At 47.0% G+C, this 19,406-nt stretch overlaps 1 protein-coding gene and 1 long non-coding RNA gene across 4 annotated transcripts; one reads left to right on the top strand and one right to left on the bottom strand.

Annotated features, from left to right (window-relative positions):
- Positions 1-1,118: 1,118 nt before the first annotated feature.
- P2RX4 (purinergic receptor P2X 4) lies at positions 1,119-17,863 on the top strand. 2 transcript variants are annotated; one of them, XM_072802466.1, is made up of 12 exons: positions 1,119-1,300; positions 5,145-5,292; positions 8,341-8,412; positions 8,513-8,585; positions 9,028-9,124; positions 13,081-13,161; positions 13,263-13,404; positions 13,504-13,640; positions 16,050-16,143; positions 16,286-16,351; positions 16,729-16,824; positions 17,319-17,863. In XM_072802466.1, the coding sequence occupies exons 1-12, from the start codon at positions 1,167-1,169 to the stop codon at positions 17,343-17,345; spliced, it is 1,167 nt and encodes a 388-aa protein (XP_072658567.1). In that variant the 5' UTR covers positions 1,119-1,166; the 3' UTR covers positions 17,346-17,863. The 2 variants fall into 2 exon arrangements, with proteins under 2 accessions (XP_072658567.1, XP_072658568.1); XM_072802467.1 differs by lacking the exon at positions 8,341-8,412.
- LOC140619279 (uncharacterized) lies at positions 5,611-9,029 on the bottom strand. 2 transcript variants are annotated; one of them, XR_012019189.1, is made up of 2 exons: positions 7,403-9,029; positions 5,611-6,341 (listed from the first exon to the last, which is right to left on the bottom strand). It is a non-coding gene; the product is annotated as an uncharacterized lncRNA (long non-coding RNA). The 2 variants fall into 2 exon arrangements; XR_012019188.1 differs by having other exon boundaries at positions 7,719-9,029.
- Positions 17,864-19,406: the final 1,543 nt, after the last annotated feature.

Here is a 19,406-nt window from a genome sequence, read left to right as displayed (position 1 = left end):
TGCATCGGATCCCAAACTAGAAGCAATCAGATGAGAACAGATAGGAAAATCACTGCATACCCTCCAGAAGAAACAGTCCATTTATTAAAAATAATCATCATCACGACGAGTCTGCAGTAACAGAGAAAACGAGTGGTGTGAACCAGGAAAAACATCATCATTGCCTGTGATTTACAAACTAAAATTTTATACACATCAACCCGTGAGAATTTATGACGGCTGGCTGTTTGAAGGTGCTTATTCATACTTGAATGCATTAATGAAACTCAATGTAAAACATATCTCTGAAAACATACCTTTTGAAAGGGAATAAACGAATGTGGAAAATTATGTTCGAGTAGTGGAACTGTGGGTATTTCCTCCACTTCCTTTTATTTTCCAATTCTCCCTAAAGTTGTGATTAAACCTGCTCAGTTGAAAGGACAGCCGCACAAACCCCGCCCTAGCTCAGAATGCTTCCTCCCTCCTCCTGTAACTAAGGAGGCATCTGAATTGGACTAGGGATGTGCCCAGGGTCAACTCCAAGAGGGCCACTGTACAGGGCGCGTGACTCCAGCCCTGGGCTCCTAGGGCACCTGACATTTCGGCTCTTCCTCCAGAGGTTGAAGAGGCACAAGTCTGGACCTCCCGAGGGGCTGCTCCTTCTCCAGAGCTGCCCCCGTCCCCCAGTCACGGTACCTCCTAGACCACCTAGGAGTAGCTCACTGGCCCCCCTCCCAGCTCTGCCCCTCGAGGGGTAACTCATTCCCAAGGGAGACGTCACTCTCTCCTCCAGAGCCGGTCACTCCAGGGGGTCGTTCGTTCCCAGAGAGGAGAGCACCCCTTCCTGATAGCCCCAATGCCATTTTGCGGGGGGTCGCTCGTTCTCCCCAGCCCTACTGACCGGGTCACTCGTCCTCAAGGAGGAGCTCGCCCCCTCCCCACGGGTCCCACCCCGCCCGAGACAGAGACGCGGGTACCGGAGAGGGCCGTCTCCCGGCCCCCGCCCGAGGCTCAGCGCCGCCTCCTTCCCGGCGCTCCGGGGCGAGGCGAGGCGCGGCGAGGCGCGGCGCGGCGCGGTGGGCGGCCCTGGGCGGGGCTCCCGGGCGCGTCACCAGCCGCGGGCCGGGCCGGGCGGGCCGGGCGGGCGCAGAGCTCGGAGCCGGGCGGCGCGGCGGCGGCGTGCCATGGCGGGCTGCTGCGCGGCGCTGGCCCCCTTCCTGTTCGAGTACGACACGCCGCGCATCGTGCTCATCCGCAGCCGTAAAGTGGGGCTCATGAACCGGGCCGTGCAGCTGCTCATCCTGGCCTACGTCATCGGGTGAGCGCGGCCTGGCGCGGGCCGCCCGCGGTGCCGGGGTCCGCAGCGTCGCGACGGCCGCCGGGATCTCCGGCTCCGGGTCCGGGCCGTGCACCTGCTGCTTCTGGCCTGGGTCACCGGGCGAGCCCCGCAGGCGGCCTCCAGGCGCGGCCGGGGCGTGGTGGGGCCGGGACCCGCGGCGGGTGACAGACGCCTCGCCGAACCCTGCCGGAGGGCGGGGCGGCGGGCCGGGCTGCGGGCGGGAGACGGCTTTGGTGCTGTGTTTGCAGAGCAGAGCCTGGCTCCACCTTCATCCTCCCCCTTCCTGCCTGTCCCCTCCGCGCTGTCCTTTGGCTGTGGCGGGGCTTGGCCCTAAACGTTTCAGTCTTTGCACTTCACTTCCCATTCTGATGATCGGCGCTTAGGCTTTCCATTTGGTTTCTTTTGGATCTGCGGCTTCCGGTCCTTTCCTTTAAGTACCATGTGATAACCCAGGATGGTGAAGAGGTTACACTCTATGAAGCATTTAAAGTTCACTTCGTTTTGTGCAGTTGTTAGGGTTTTTTTGTATAGGCACTGTCTTTAAGCTTCTTCATTCCCCGTGCTGCCTCCTTATACGTCTGTGTGTCCTGCCACCTTCTGTCCCCTGGCCACGTGCTTAATTTTTAATTGAGTGCACCCGTTAGAATTTAATGAAACTCAGAAGACGTTAACTTACCATCTGGGCCCACTTTCAGGGTCCACCTGGGGTGATACGGTGTCTACAGCTGCTGAGCTGACAGAGGCTATCGGCTCTGGCATTCCTTTTCTTAAAAGACTTAATGCTGGGGACCCCAGCTGCACGTTAGAACCTGTGGGGGGTCTTTTAAAAATACTGATTGGGACACCTAGGTGGCTCAGCATCAGCCTTTGGCTCAGGGCATCATCCCAGGGTCCTGGGATCGAGTCCCACATCAGGCCCCCACAGGGAGCCTGCTTCTCCCTCTGCCTGTGTCTCTGCCTCTCTCTCTGTGTCTCTCATGAATAAATAAATAAAATCTTTTCAAAAAATAATAAATAAAAATACTGATTGCGGACTCCCATCCCCAGACCTTTTGATTTAATTGCTGTGGGGTATGACTGACTCACCAACTGATTCCGATGTGCAGCAAACTTTGGGAACCAATGTCCTAGTGTTTCTTAAACCTATCATGAAAGACACACCTGAGGAATTGTATAAAGACGACAGATCCCTCACCCTGGAATGGGATTTAGAATGTTAACACTGTCCCTGGGAATTCACATGATCAGGCAGGTATGGCTTCTAACAACTATCGGCCTAGCAGCAGTTAAGTTCTGACAGGATTCAGTGGAATGGTTTCCCACATATGGGATGTACATCAGAACCACCTGGCCCACTCCCAGGTTTGAATTTAGTCTGTCTCATTAAGTACCACCACCAACTCCTTGCTCCCCAGTGGTTTTGATGATGCACCCTTAAATTTTAACCCTGCTACTAGTTAGTTGACTAAACTCAAGATTGCTGGATTAGATCGGAAGCATTTAGAATCAAGAGCTCGCTGCTTTTTCCTCTTGGCTTCTGATACTCAGTGGAGGATTAGTTTAACTCTATCTTAAGGTATCTGTAAAGTTCTGGACTACAGAAAGTGTTGACAGCTGCACTATATGATATAGTAGCCACTAGTCACCTGTGGCTATTGAGCTTTTAAAAGGTACCTACTCCAAAACAGGATGTGCTACCACCATAATATACCCACTGGATTTTGAAAGCATAGTACAAAACAACCAAAATAGGGACGCTTGGGTGGCTCAGCAGTTGAGCATCTGCCTTTGGCTCAGGGCATGATCCCAGAGTCCTGGAATCGAGTCCCACATCAGGCTTCCTGCATGGAGCCTGCTTCTTCCTCTGCCTAAATCTCTGCCTCTCTCTCTCTCTCTTCTCTCTCTCTCTCTGTCTCTCATAAATAAATAAAATATTTTTTAAAATGGTAAAATATCACATTAATACATCTTACATGGATAGCATGTTAAAATATTTTGGACATATTGGATAACATAAAGTCTATCTTTAAAATTAATTTTACCCGTGTTTCTTTTTACTTTATAACATGGCTACTAGAAAGTACATTACATGTGTGGCTTGTGGTACATTTCTATCGGGCAGCACAGCTTTCTAGAGTTCCTGGTGTGTTTTCTACCTTGATCATGAGGATTTATAAAGCAATAAATGCTTTGGTTTTATCCATTTTCCTATGATCCATCTTCCTATGATCCAACCTGACTCAGGATCTGAACTAAGGGCTTTTTTCTTTCTTTCTCTTTTCTTTAACTCATCTCTTAGCTTCCTGATCCAATTCATCTTAACTAAACATGCATTTCTCAGTTATCTAATTCTGTTATCTGTCATATGATGAGGAAATAGTTAATCACATAGTGATTGCTGTGAAACCATATGTCTCTGCTTTAGCAACTCACTGTACTCTATGATAAAATAATAGTAGCCTTCCTGCCCTAAGCTTCTGTGTATCTGAATAGAATTAAATGAAAGCTTATATTGTAGCTAAATTCCTAGAACCTCTGAAGAAAAAGATTTATGTGGGGAAAAGCCTGTTTCTAGGATGAACAATGAATATGGAGACTGCTTAGACCAGACAAAGCCATAAATAACTAAAACCAGTGATTTTTTTTTTTTTTGAGGTCTCAGCAGCTAGAGCTTTTAAGGAGAGAAGGAAGGTGCTAGCATTTCTTGATTCTAGAAATAACAACAATAGCAGTCGCTGGTAGGTGTTTAATAACAGCTCTGGTGGGAGGGAGTTCTGATTTATAGCATTGGCCAGTTTCCATGGTGTAAATACTCCCATCATGGCCAGTTTCAGCCTACTAATGGCAACACATTGTTCTAAACATTTGACATGCATAACTCATTTAACCTCACAACTATCTTGTGAAATCCTGTTATCTTCTCCATCTTATTGGGGGGGAAAACTGAGGCATAGAGAAGTTAAGCAGCTTGGCCACAGTTATGCCTGGTGAATGGTAGAACTGAGAAATGAACCATGATCACTGGCTTCAGTTTGTGTTCCAGTGTCCTAACCACTATGCACTCATGCCTTTAGGTTTTTAATTATTCAGACTAGTTGCAATGCCCCCAATTCTTCCCAGAGACAACCTGAATTCTTGGAGAAAAGTTGTAGTGTAAAGTATATAGTAGTAGTAGTAGTATAAAGTAGTATGAAGTTTCTTGAAGTGAGATTCTCTTTTCCAAAGGGAATATAGCGTTCAGGGCAAGAGAAGAGGCTTCAGAGGCAAAAGACTTGAGTTCACATCCTGACTTTTTCATTCACTAGCTGTGTGACCTTGGGCAAGTGACTTAACCTCTCTGTGTCTCAGTGTCCTCCTCTGTAAAAATAGATAATAATGATATCTGCCTTCTAAAGTGGTCAGGATTAAATTAGTTAATACGTATATAGAGCTTAGATCAGTACCTAGCATCTGAAAACACTTACATTGTTAACTATTATCATAATTTTTATTATCTCTAGGTGATTCTGCAGGTCATGGTGCATTAAAAATGCTCAACTATCTAATAAAGACACCATTCATTGAATACTTTCTTTGTGCTGATCACTGTGCTAAGTGCTTTACCGGTGTCATCTCATTTATTTCCCACAAACCACCCTGTGGTTTAGGTTATATACCCATTTTGCAGAAGTGGAAATGGAACCCTCCAAAGTTAAGCAGTTTTACAAAGTCAAGTAATTAATGAATGTTATACTGCCTGCTTCTGGTTATCAGAGGCTCGCTAGTATCAATTCAAATTCACCAAATCCTCCTGGCAATTTAAGAGACCTGTTTTATTTTGTAGGTGGGTGTTTGTGTGGGAAAAAGGCTACCAGGAAACAGATTCTGTGGTCAGCTCAGTTACTACCAAAGCCAAAGGCGTGACTGTAACCAACACTTCGATACTTGGATTCCGGGTCTGGGATGTGGCGGATTATGTGGTTCCAGTTCAGGTACGCCTCCCCCCATGGCTTCTGTCTAACACCAGAGCTTCTAATTAGCCCTTTCCCTTTACTGACTTTGCATTCTTGATTAATGATTGGCTAAGTTCTAATATCACCGATACCCAGACTAATTGTCTTAGTCCAAGAAAGCAGTGCAGACAGATCTCTTTCTGCCTTAAGATCTAATAAATAATAGTCAACCAGCTATGTTACTTCAGCTCTAAATCATGGCTGGCTTAAACAGACTACTCAGGCTGTCTCAAGCCCTGAAAGATGGAAAAGCAAATATTTTAAATCCTGGGAAAAATTCAAGTGTAAGTATTGCTCTTCCACATTTTGTATGTGCTTTATTGTTGTAAACCCACAAGGTAAATCTTTTCAGACAGTATAAAAGGTTTATCAACAATTGGAGACCAAAGCCAAACCAGAAGGAAACAGACATACCTGCATAGGATTTCATGCAAAGGAGAAGGGAAGAAAGTGATTGATACAACATCCTAGGATCTGGTCTGTTAATCCACAAATCTCCAAGTTAAATATTGACTCTCTCTAGCCATGGTAATGGCTGTGGTCCACAGCCAGATCCTGACATATCCCTCCATATGGCTTATGTGCTAGGATGACTATGGTGGCTAAATCTCTTTCCACTTAGAGCTCAGTGAGGGCAAGCAAGGACTTCAGAAGCTCTCTCTTTCTTCAAGTGTGCTCATTTTCCCTCTACCTTCTCAAGAGAAGGATTTTGCGTGGTGCCCAGAGAGAAGGCTGAGCTAATGAGCAATGAAGATCAAATTGAACAGGGGATCTGTAGTTTGCTGGAGGTGGGTGGTCCTGTTGGTATGCAGCTGCTTCCTGTGAAGCCATAGCCTCATCCTGGCAACTCAGGCCTTCACACTCTGGCTGTTTACTAGGACCAAGGAAGAGTGTTGGCCCACTTCTTCTGCCCCTCAGTGGAAAGGAACAGGCAGCAGCTCCGCCTTCCAGCTCAGCTCTGGCCTGGGGGCTTCGTGAGCTCCACAGAGCTCTCTCTCCATGAGCTTTCACAATGTCCTCCTGCTTCTCTGCCAATGGAACACAAACATCTGTTTGCACCACTTCTACTTGGCTCATCTCCAGACTGACATTTCCCTAAGCTTAAAACAGAGAAGAACTAGAACACAAAAGTAAATCGTATAAATTGTTCCCGTCTCTCTCAGGAGCCATAGAAGCAGCCTTCTATAACACATGCTGTAACGTGTGAGCAGCATGTTTCTGTGTGGAACACCGGGACCCTGATAGGGGTGCTTGGAGATACTTGGGCATCATGCTACATCCTCATGCCTCCTTTTGTGGTCATTTCCTTGTCTCCCAACATGGCTTGTTCTAGGCCTTTCTTTGGAAGATGCCAGGTATTCCTAGATCTTCCACAACAACCCTGTCAGAGCTAGGTGTAGAGATGTCCACAGATACTTTGATACTTGAGTTACCCTGATCCCCCAGATGGCTCCCAATGCTGACTCCACTCCTCCCAGAAGTACGAAATTCTCAGAGAAAGCTTTTAGCATCTCATTTTAGAATGCCAGTGCTCAGTGAGTGGGAGGTCCAACTAGAATTTTGGGCATCTTTGTCTTTTACTCCTTATGTTGGAAGGCCCTTAGCAACCAACTCTTTAGCCTCATCCCCAGTGAATTACTCTCCAGAAACCATTTCACAGCTTCCTGGGAGGAGAAAACAGAACCTTCTTAAAGGGAGAAGTGTCAGTTACCGACCCTGACTGGGTCTACTCTAGAATGTTTTATTTATTTATTTTAATTTCAGTTAGGAAAGAAGACCAGCCAAATTTGGGACTTTGGTGCCCTTGTGTTTTTGTACCTCTGAGGTAATCCGATTGGCTGAGGATGTTTTGCGCACCTGTTGGCTCTTTTCCTCAACAAGCCAAGCTTTATTAAGGAACTGCCTCAGATTAAAGACACTTTTTTTCCACTGAGGTGAAATTTATATGTCATAATATTAACTATTTCAGATTGAACAATTCTGTGGCATTTAGTACATTCACAATATTATGCAGCTATCACCTCTTTCTGGTTCCAAAACATTTTCATTACCCTAAGAAGAGACTCCTCATCCCACCCTCTTGCCTTACCTCCACCTCCAGGGCAACCACTCTTCTACTTTCTGTCTCTATGGAAATTTCATAACAATAGAATCATGCAACATGTGGCCTTTTGTGTCTGGCTTCTTTGACTTAGAATCATATTTTTGAGGTTCATCCACATTGCAATGTGTCAGGGCTTCATTCCTTTTTATGGCTGGATCATATTCCATTACAGGTATACATATAGGTATAGATAAACACAACCTGTTTATACATATGTCTGTTGATAGACATTTGGGTTGTTCCCAACATTGGGTCACTGTGAATCATGCTGCTATGAACATATGTAAACAATAGACCCCACCTTATCCATGGTTTCAGTTACCCATGGTCAACTGCTGTCCAGAAACAGGTGATCCTCCTCCTGACATATCCTCAGGTCATTTGTAGTCCAGTGCTACATCACAGTGCTCATATCACCCGCCTCCCTTCAACTCATCATAGAGCCATTTTATTGTCACACAAAGAAGGGTGAGTACAGACAATAAGGTATTTTGAGAGAGACTACATTCATGTAACTATTAATTACTATAGTTCTATTTTAGCATCGGTTCTTGTTAATCTTTTACTGTGTCTAATTTATAATTTAACCATGACAGGTATGTACACCTATCAGAAAAGGCATAGTACTTGCAGGGTCAGGGACTATCTGAAGTTTCAGGCATCCCCTGGGGTCTTGGAACGCATCCCCTGCTGATAAGGAGGAACTGTGGTACAAGTATTTATTTGAATCCTGTTTTCAGTTAGGCTATAAACTCTCAGAGAACAAGAGATAAAAAGATGAGTTTTGAAATTGTTTTCTGTGTAGCATATGGGAGAAGTAAAAGGTACTGTCCTATTCAGTGAATGACCGGCATTCTTTGTGGCTTGGCTTGACTCTTCTGAAGGTAACAGGTGGTGCTCTCTCCCCTCTACCCCCACTGCAGGAAGAAAACTCCCTCTTCATCATGACCAACATGATCATTACCTTGAACCAGACCCAGGGCCTCTGTCCTGAGGTAGGCAGCTTCTCAGGGAAGAGCCTTGGGCCTCAGGCCCCTCTTGTCAGCACCTGACAGACCACGTGGAATTTGTTTTCACTCTTTCTATTTTTTCCAGCTTCCAGATAAGACCACTGTGTGTAAATCAGATGCCAACTGTGTTGCTGGCTCTTCAGGCACCCACAGCAATGGTATGAGTATGTGGCTGTGACCCCACAGAAGACACTTAGCCTGGGGAGGGCTGTCCCTGACCAGATGGCCTCCCCTGTGGAGTTTCTCTCAGAGAGAAACCTTCAGCATAAAGAAATGCCCCACAATCCTCAATTTCTTCATGTGACCCTGGGCAAGCCTGATGTTGAGATTCAGGTCCCAGGATCTTCTCCACATTCACCTGTCACCTGTGCCCCAGAAGCCATCCCAGATCTTGCCCTGTGCTGTGACTTAGCATCACCCTAGTTGTGCTGTTGGACTCAGCCAACTATTTTCCTCTAATTTCTGGATACTGTACAAATCCCAGAATTGGAATAGCTCAGGATTGATTGCACAGGATCCACAGGTGCCTCCACTCTCTCTACCTGGCAAAAGTAGAGCATAGGAGACCCCTGTGGACCTGGGTCCCCCTTGCCCCTGCAGGAATTGCAACAGGAAAATGCGTGCTTTTCAATGGGACTGTAAAGACATGCGAGGTGGCAGCCTGGTGCCCAGTGGAGGACGACACACATGTGCCAGAGTGAGTCCTGCCTAAGGGAAGATGGTGGGGATGTTAACCCTGTGTGTTGCCCCTTTGGTGTCTGCATGGAGTCAGGCTTCCCAAGGGGGAACCACAGGTAACCATCAGTGGCAAGGTGGGCCACAGTGTTGGTCACCTGTGATAGAAGTGCAAGTGATTTATTTCTGTGTTTGGACTCTGTCAGTTGAAGTAACTACTGTGCCTTACGAAGGACACACACAGAGCAGAGGCAGTTTATTGTTCAACTAACTACCAAAAGCCCAGCAGAACTAGACCTGGGGCTCCCAGGACAGCTTCAGAGTCTCTACCTTTTGACTCTGCTTTCCCCCTTCCATACTGGCTTCATTTGCGAGACCCGTGGTGTAGTCCCAGGAGGCAGCTCTGGATTTAAATTTCCCCACATCTCCCAGCCCAGTTATCCATAGAGGTTCTAGACCTGTCCATCATCACACCTTCAGCCACATCCCTCAGCCCATCCCTGTAGCTGGGGCATGGGTTTTGCTTATTAGCTCAGGTCTGGATCACATGCCCACCTCCAGAGCCGGGGTGGAGTCAGTCCCACCCAAAGAACACAGCCTGAATGTAGGGCGTGTGGCTTCCAAAGGAAATTGGGGGTTGTGTTACCAGAAAAGAAGGGAATAGATACTGGGCAGGAAAATAATTAATGTCCACTGAAGTGTATTTATTATAAAGTAGAACAGGTTCAAGGTTGCCCTAGAACAGCATCCTTCCCAATAGTAATTTGTTCTGCTTTGACTGGGTAGAGTTAGAGGTAATACTCTTGGGATTGCTTGCAACTCCAGCATTCTTTACCAGAGTTCAGACTGAGACATGGATGAGGCCAGGGGCGCATGGAACCACAGGAACCCCATCCCATGCGAGCTGTAACTGAAAAACAGATGAGAACCTCTGATTTCAGGATTGCTGAGGGAAGAAGCTCAGGCTAGGGAAGAAAATACGAAAAGAAAAAGAATCCTAGCATTTTTGAGCTGGAATGTGTCTTGCAGAGCTCTCCTCCCTAACATCAGTGCCACTGGCCATGGGTTGAGCCTTCGAAATGTGTCTGGATCCAAACAAAATGCTCAGTGTAAAATGCACCCAGAGTCTGAAGACATTGTGTGTGTGGGGAATATATATATTATATATTTATATATGTATATTATATATATAATTATTATTATGTGCTGTTTATCGGGTGAAGTAAGACTTTAGACATATTGGGTTATTGTAGAAAAGTTAATTTCACTTGTTTGTTTTTATTTTTTAAAGATTTTATTTATTTGAGAGAGAGAGTGTGCACAAGCAGGGGAAGGGGCAGAAGGAGAGGGGCTAAGGGATAGGGAGAAGCAGGCTTCCTGCTAAGCGGGGAGCCCAATGTGGAACTCCATCCCAGGACCCTGGGATCATGACCTGAGCTGAAGGCAGATGCTCAAACACTGAGCCACCAGATGCCCCTTTTTATTTTGTAATGTGACTACTAGGAACTTGGAATTACAAGGTGGTTTATATTTGTATCTCCATACATTTTCACTAGATAGCACAGTTGTGTATTTAATCCAGTGAAGGTGATTTTTTTTCCTAAAGATTTATTTATTTACTTTAGAAAGAGAGCACAGTGGGGAGGGGCAGAGGGAGAGGAAGAGCGAGTCCCAAGCAGACTCTGTGCTGAGCACAGAACCAGACACGGAGCTCAATCTCACAATCCTGAGATCATGACCTGAGCTGATATCAAGAGTTAGATGCTCAACAAACTGTGCCAACCAAGCACTCCCAGTGGAAGATGATTTTTAAGTGTACCGTGATTCATAAAATAATATGAGTCACATGGAAAGACATTCCCATGTTCATTCATGTTCAGCTTCTGAGCTTACTTCTATCAAGGAGGAAATCCTGGTTTGGGGTATCTTTTGTCACTTGCTGATTTCCATTTCTCACAAGGAATAATCCCCAGATTCAGCATCTTGGGCAAACTAATATTAACTACAACATTTAGTAGTAATGTTGTTTTGATTTTATTATATTTATTTGAACAGTGACCTCTGACTTGGGGCCAATGATCTCTTGTTTGCCATTTCCATCTCTCAGGATGAAAAGTTTTATTTCAAGATGAATGCCAGGGCACCTGGGTGCCTCAGTAGGTTAAGCGGCTGCCTTCAGCTCAGGTCATGATCCAGGACTTGTCCTGGGATCGAGCCCCACCTGGGGCTCCCTGCTTAGCAGGGAGTCTGCTTCTCCTTCTGCTTGTGCTCTCTCCCTCTCTCTCTCTCTCTCTCTCTCTCTCTTGATGAATGCCAATATAAAAAGTGAGTTGATCCTAAAAGCAGAGTTGATTCTAAAAGTGGAAACCCATATGTCCATCAACAGAGAAGGAGATAAACAGATTACAGTTCATCCATCTGAGGGAATATGACTCAGGCATAAAGAGTAGATGAGACATAGGCTGAGCGAGAAGTGGGCTCCCTCTGGGGAGCCCGATGTGAGACTCAATTCCAGGATCCTGAGATCATGACCTGAGCTGAAGGCAGACACTCAACCACTGAGCCACCCAGTTGTCCCTCACCTCAATTATTTTTTTTAAAGATTTTATCTATTTATTCATGAGAGACACACACAGAGAGAGGCAGAGACACAGGCAGAGGGAGAAGCAGGCTCCATGCAGGGAGCCTGATGCGGAACTTGATCCGGAGACTCCAGGATCACACCCTGGACCGGAGGCAGGCGCTAAACTGCTGAGCCACCCAGAGATCCCCCCACCTCAATTATTTTAAAACAGTGAGTCAATCTTTAAAGTATTGCAGATGAGGGGTGGCTGGCTTGCTCAGTGGGTAGAGCATGTGACTCTTGATTTTAGGATTAGGAGTTTGAGCCCCCACACTGGGTGTAGAGATTACTTAAAAATAAAATCTTTTTTTTTTTAAAAAAGTATTGCATATGAGATGAACAGATGTGGAGGGAAAGTTCAGAAATCCCTGATACAATGCATCCCTCTTGATCCAGAGATGAGGGAGTTTGAAGCCCTGGGGAAAGTGCCTTGGTCAAGGCCTTCCTTGTCATCAGCAGTGACAGATTCGGCTCTCTTTGCTGTGTCTCAGGGTTGAGTAGACTATTGATACAGTTTATAAACTCAAAGATTCCACCTGGATCAGGGGAACACACTCAAAGGAGCTTGCCTACAGCACTGGATTCTCCTGTAGAAACCCATCAAAGATGTGGTGTCCCCTTGGAGACAGATTCAACTTGTACTGTCAGCCAGGAGCTGACGTGGCACTTGAGAGCCGAGGCCCTGTGCCAGCAGACACGTGACTTCTATGTACTTTTGAGATGAGGTCAGGATTTACCTTCTCAGTGAATTTACCTTTGCTTTACTTGTAAAACCAGATCTGTAGAGCATTCCCAGGGAGAATGGAGAATGCCTTAGGGAAGCGAGCTCTGAAACCCCACAGCTACAGGCTGAATAGTTTCCCAGGAAGCCTCTAGGCATCACCCTCCTTAACTATTCCTCAAGCTCTTAAATTCCCCCTGCCTTCTGCAAGAGGCAAGAGAGGAAGAAATGGAAAGGCTTGGTTTAGTCTCTGCTGATCTAGTGTTTATGCAGAGGACAGTAAAAAATGCTTGAGGTGTTTCACTTTTTTTCTTGACAAAATGACATTGTAAGGCACATGTGCATATGCTTCTTAAAAATATTACGTAAGGGGATCCCTGGGTGGCGCAGCGGTTTGGCGCCTGCCTTTGGCCCAGGGCGCGATCCTGGAGACCCGGGATCGAATCCCACATCGGGCTCCTGGTGCATGGAGCCTGCTTCTCCCTCTGCCTGTGTCTCTGCGCCTCTCTCTCTCTCTCTGTGACTATCATAAATAAATAAAAATTTAAAAAAAATTTAAAAAAATATTACGTAAGAATGGGAGTATATGTATATTTGTACTTCTATTAACAATATGCTATGATTTTTTTTTCAGACCTGCTTTTCTAAAGGCTGCAGAAAACTTCACTCTTTTGGTTAAGAACAACATCTGGTATCCCAAATTTAATTTCAGCAAGTAAGTGGTGGCCAGCCATGTGAGTTCACAGAGTTTTAGAGTAACTTCTGACTCTACTTGGAGGTTTTCTTCGTTTCATTTCTGCTTCTTCCTGACTTTAGGAGGAATATTCTTCCGAACATCACTACAACCTACCTCAAATCGTGCATTTATGATGCTGTAACAGATCCCTTCTGCCCCATATTCCGTCTTGGCAAAATAGTGGAGAGCGCAGGGCACAGCTTCCAAGACATGGCCATCGAGGTAGACACAGGCCCCTGGATTTTCTGACAGTCTTCAACACCTCTCATTCTAGAATGGGCCTTGAGGAAACCTTGCTCTGTCTCTGCTCACACCCCACAGGGAGGCATCATGGGCATTCAGATCAACTGGAACTGCAACCTGGACAGAACCTCCTCCCTCTGCCTGCCCAGGTACTCCTTCCGCCGCCTGGACACCCGGGATGTGGACCACAATGTGTCCCCTGGTTACAATTTCAGGTAGGTGTGAGCTTAGGTCCCAGTTCTCTTGGGGGGGGGGGGGTGACGGCAGCTGGATCACTCCCTGGTCCCCATCCACGATGGTCCATACCCATCAAGACCAGCACTCATTCGGTCCCCCAAGGACAGGTGGGAAGGCTGTATGCCAGGGAGAGTGTTCAAGCAGAGCCTTGTGCTGGCAGTATCCTGGCCCCTAAGAGCCCCCTGTGCCCCTCCTTATCTCAGAAATCATGTTGAGATAATATGCAGAGCAGCCAAGAGAGGCTGGCTACTTGAGCTTCCCAGGGCCAACCTCAGGTAGGACTGGCTCACTGATTCTGAAGAGTGGGTGAGGAATTAATTTCTCAAAGACCGAGCCTGCCCTGGAATCTCCAGGGTACTGGGGATACAGGTTTAAGCCTCAGGAAAGGCCTTCACTGCTATTTCCCTGCTCAGAGTACCATATATTAGTGTTCTGGGGCTGCCTTAACAAATTACCACAAAGTGGGTGGCTTGAAACAACAGGAAGGTACTCTCTCTCACAGATCTGGAGGCCAGAGGCCCAAAATCAAGGTGTCCACAAGGCCAGCCACCTTCTTTGCCTCCTCCGGTTCTGGCGGCTCCTTGCAATGTTCGGTGTTCCTTGCCTTATACACCCATAACTCCTGTCTCTGCCACTGTTGTCACATGGCCTTCTTCCCTCTGCGCAGCTCTGTGTGTCCTCTCCTCATAGGGACACCAGCCATATTGAATCAGAATCCAAGCTAATCCAATATGAGCTCACCTTAACTCACTCCATCCACAAAGACCTGATTTCCCTACTTCCACTTCACATTCACAGGTTTCAGGTGGACACAAATCTTGGGTGATGGTGTTCAGCCTGGTATAGCTAGTAATTTGATGGAGGGGCCAAGGGGCCAAGGCCAGGTTTGCCACTTCCATGAGGTGGCAAAACCTGTAGCCATGTACATTTTCATGTGCCCTCTGTGGCCTCTTTTGCACATTTTACCACTCTTAAACAAAGCAGCCCTTCCAGGGGCCACCTGAGTAGGTCTGAGGCGCTTTTGTGTTGCCCTTGTCTCCCTCTAGTGGTGACATGTACAATCAAAGACACAAGGGATCATAAGACTGTCCAGAAATGCAGTCTGCTATCATTTTGACCCATCTGGCTCACTGATACTAGGAGAGATATTTGAATTTTCCTAGGAAAGGAATTAGATGTGTGTTGCTCTCTCTCTACTGTTACAGTTTAGAAACTATTGAGGAAAACCTCAAGCGTGGGTCAGAACTTCAGGACAGAGAGAAGCTGATGGGGGCCCTCACCAGAAGGGCACCCATGCATCTGACCTCCGCTATCATCAGGCCCCACCTGAATTCCCCAGGCCCGACCAGGATGTGGAGGCTCTGGGCCAGACCGTTGCAGGCCAAGAGTTTAGGCTTCTCTGAACCAGTGTCCTATTTAACACGGGCAGCAAATGGTTTCATGGTTCAACAGTGCTCACCACCATCACCACTCCCCCTTGTGGGGTTTTTTCAATGGCTTTATTGAGATATAGGTCACATACCACATAGTTCATCCACTTAAAGTAAGGGATTAGATCGTTTTTAGCCATGAAGCTGTAGGACTATCACAATTGTAGAACATTTCATCACCTCAGTGAGAAACCGCATACCCTTCAGCCATCCCCGGTATCCTCCCGTCAACCTCTGTCCCTGCCAACCACTGTCTACTTCCTGTCTCTCTGGACCTGCATATAAATGGAGCCACACGGTGTGTGACTTGCTCCTTTCACTCTGTATCATGTTGTTTTGGTTTTTTTTTTTTTTTAGGTTCATCCATGTTGTAGCATTTATCATTACTTTATCTCTCTTTACAGCCAAATTGTGTTCCATTATATGGATATGCCACATTTTATTCATTTATCCATTGATGGGTCAATGGGTCTTTTAAAAGAAAGTCCAGTGCTGAGTCTGTGAGTTCTGTGGAGTTTCATGGCCGGCTCCATGCCCCTGCCCACAGGCAGTCCTGGAGTTTGCTGCTGCCTGGCCACATTCTGTTAGTAGCCAGGATCTCCTTCAGACAGGTAGGCGACTCAGCTCTGATATGGAGGATATTCAGCGTGAGAGGTTCTGGCTCAGCCATAGGAGGCAACAGTGATGTTAAAAAAGTTTTTCTGGCATCCTCCTGCCAACAGCCCAGTTATCACACTGTGTGACCCACAATGGCCGGGGGTTGCCCCAGATGCTCAGGTATCATCTGTCCAGCGGGTAGTGCTGGCTCCAGAGGGCCTCCGGGAGTTTTGCTCTAATGTCCCCCACCCGAGACCCAGAGGGTGGATCCAGCCACCTGTCTGTCTCTGCCCTGTGCCTTCTGCCTTTAACCCATCCTCCTTTCTTTTTTTTTTTTTTTTTCCATCCTCCTTTCCCTAGGTTTGCCAAGTACTACAGTGACCTGACTGGTGCTGAGCGCCGCACGCTCATCAAGGCCTACGGCATCCGCTTCGACATCATAGTGTTCGGAAAGGTAGCCTGGCCTCCTGCTCCTGTCAGGGCTCTGGTCCAAACCTAGGCTTCTGGGTTGGCCAGGGACGAGGGGCCCCCTCCCTCACCTTTTACCTGCTTATGTCCTCTATTGCAACTTTTTCTTTTTCTCCTGTCATTTGTAGGCTGGGAAATTTGACATCATCCCCACCATGATCAACATCGGCTCTGGTTTGGCGCTCTTAGGGGTGGTGAGTGACTTAGCCTGCTCCTTCACCCCCGGGGCCTGGAGCCCTCCTCAGCAGTAGTTAGCACAGCAAGATCAGCCCCTCCACTGGCATCCGGGTTCTTCCCCTTGTCCCTAAACTCTTTTCTAGAATTGACCCTCCAGGCTTGTTGCCCTTGCTGCCACCTCACCTCACCTTCCCTTCTCCAACACCACAGCTCTCTGGGCCTTGCCTTCTCCTGAGAGGTGAAGCCTTTCCTTTCTTTATTTTTTATTTATTTATTTATTTATTTGAAGCCTTTCCTTTCTTTGAAAGATTCCAGGCTTTTTGGGAAGGGGCATGCATAGAATAATAAACTAAAGCATCTTGGCTCATTCTTTCTTGCCCTGTGTCACACTCAGGCAACAGTGCTATGTGACATCATTGTCCTCTACTGCATGAAGAAAAGATACTACTACCGGGAGAAGAAATATAAGTATGTGGAGGATTATGAGCAGGTAGGCCACCTCCTGAACTCTAGAAGGCAGGAAGGCCCAAACACCTGCCTCCTCCACCTTTTTTGTACCAGTGGTGAGCACCCTGAGTACTGGGCCAACTAGGGGAGGCCCGAGCACAAAGGTGGTGCTATTTGGGCCTGTGGTCAGCCCAGGCGGCTGCACACCACTCATTCTCTGCTCCACTTCTAGACCGTCACTCTTTAAAATCTAACCTCATTTTAATTAGTGACATCTCAGGTTAGTTATGATAATGAATATTATGACAAAACCCCACACTACTTGAACTTGCCTCGCATAGCAAGAGGGGTTGGGTCCCACGCTTTGAGACCCCCTGCACTAGGACTAACCTGTATATGTTCAGTTGTGAAGAACTGCCCAAAAGTCCTGGCTCACACCTGCCCTGAATGGTCCAGGCTTACCTGTGGGCAGCACATGGTGGGTACACATTTATCCATAAGCATATCAGTCAATGATAAGCATATCGTCCTTTGCAGGGTCTTGGTGGAGAGATGGACCAGTGATGCTTACTCCATACCTGGGCTCCCCACAGTCCTCATCAGAGCACAGCACGGAGAAAAGGCTGCTATGTCACCTCAGGGAAGGTTCCAGAGTCTGAGTCCATCTCCATTGCACAAGGACATCATGGTCACCCAGCTGTTTTGTGTGTAGGATGTGCAGAGTAAACCACCCTGCACAGTGGGTTGCCTCAACTTGGGGATGTTCAGGTGACCTCTGGCCCAAGGGCAGTGGTGAGTGCTACTGCCACTGCAGGGGCTGGGGCCTCACCTAGGGCCAGCCTTCCTCAGGGGCTCCCAGCTCCAGCTCCCTGCAAGACAGGCCCAGCTGTGGTCAGGCAGCCTTGTTCAAGCACTTTACAAGGGAAGGAAGGACAGCTAGGTGTGGTCACTAGACCTTGAGCACACCTGGGCTGCTGCTTCCCTCCCCCATCCATGCTGTCACAAGACAGAGTCTGTATATCCTCTGAAAGAAGAGGCATATTGATGTGGTCGAGGACCAAACATTAAAATGATTTTCTCAATCTCTGCCTGGTTTCATAGCATGTAACTAGAATTTTCCTCCCTTCTCTTTTACTTCAACCCGTAAACCCATCTGTTGTCCCAGTTCACGGTGTTCAGAAAAAAACTTCTTGAGTCTGTCTTTGGAGCTTAGGTGTTTTTCCCCTGACTTGACCTTCTCTTGAAGGCCTTAAGAATTTTGATCTTTCTGAGGTTGTTGTGTTCCTACAGAATTTGCAAGATTTTGTACCGTGGTGACTACTTGTCTTACCCGCACATGCGGTTTTTTTGGTTTTTGTTTTTGTTTTTGTTTTTTTTTACCTATAATTGTGACACTACACTATGGAGGACACAATTTTAGGTAACAAGAACATGGCTTATCCTCCCCCCCCTCCCCACTTGCTTTCCAGAAGTCTCCAGCTACAAGCAGCACCACCTACACCTACTTTGAAATGTTAATAAAGTTATTTCTAGCTATGCCTTCACACCGACTTAATTCTGCAACAAGTCTTCAGGAGCTGCTTGTCTCCCCCCTCCCCCCCATATCACGAATTCATTTCCAAGTACTAAAGGGAACGTTTATTTTAGAAGTGCCTGCTTCTGCTGGATAAAACTGGGCTTTTCTTGCTTCGGGGCGGGGGGGGGGGGGGGGCAAAAACAAAACAAACATTTAACAAACCCCTTTGAAAAAGCTCTGGCTTGTGCTGCCTTTTTCTTTTTAAAGATTTTATTTATTCACGAGAGACAACAGAGAGAGGCAGAGACATAGGCAGAGAGAGAAGCATACTCCTGCAGGGAGCCTAACGCAAGACTCAATCCCAGGACCCCGAGATCACAACCTGAGCCAAAGGCAGACTCTCTACCACTGAGCTACCCAGGAACCCCCGTGCTGCCTTTTTGAAAGAAAGAAAAAAAAAAAAAAAAGCCTGCTTGAAACACATGGATCAAGTGGAGCTGGAATTTTTTAGGGACAGTTTTTCATCTGGCAGGCTAAGAAGTGATAGTTAACAGAGTGGGGGAGACTTCTCTTGGCCTCCTTTTTTCTCAAATGTAATGCTCAGGCCAGCTGGGGTGCAGGATGGGGAAAGGATTGCTTATTTTACTCACCATTCAGCTATATTCCCACTGGCTGGCATTCCCCAGGCTGCTGCTTAAGTAGGGGTCCTTCACCTTTGCACCCATGGACAGATTTCCAGTCTCTGGAATTCCTAAACTCTGCAAAGTGATGCACCTGTCTGCATGTCTTAGAGCTTTCATTCAATTCTCAGTGGAGTCTTTGGATAGGAACACCTGCTCTTGACTCTTAAAGACCAGTATTCCAATGTTACATTTCTGCAACAACAGAACAAGGAGCTTTCAGACTTCATCTGCCATCCCTTTTACCAAAAAACCTGAGCTCAAAGCCAATAAAGCAATGTCATGGGCTAGATTCACGTTTGGAGTGCAGGGAACCCCCAGCCTCTAGCCTGAAGGACGCATCAGTTCTAAGTCTCCAAATGCCATGAAAACCTGCAACTGGGGCACCTGGGTGGCTCAGTGGTAGAGCATCTGCCTTTGGCTCAGGTC

Source organism: Canis lupus, chromosome 27, assembly GCF_048164855.1.
Source record: "Canis lupus baileyi chromosome 27, mCanLup2.hap1, whole genome shotgun sequence".
In the NCBI taxonomy this organism is placed as follows: Eukaryota; Metazoa; Chordata; class Mammalia; order Carnivora; family Canidae; genus Canis; species Canis lupus.
This window is presented reverse-complemented; position numbering and strand designations above follow the sequence as displayed.

What these genes read in the sequence shown, in the direction of transcription:
- P2RX4 (XM_072802466.1), top strand. Translation starts at nt 1,167, where the DNA reads ATGGCGGGCTGCTGCGCGGCGCTGGCCCCCTTCCTGTTCGAGTACGAC. An exon ending in GACGACACACATGTGCCAGA is followed by an intron (nt 9,125 to 13,080) that starts GTGAGTCCTGCC and finishes TTTTTTTTTCAG; the next exon opens with ACCTGCTTTTCTAAAGGCTG. An exon ending in ACATCATAGTGTTCGGAAAG is followed by an intron (nt 16,144 to 16,285) that starts GTAGCCTGGCCT and finishes TGTCATTTGTAG; the next exon opens with GCTGGGAAATTTGACATCAT.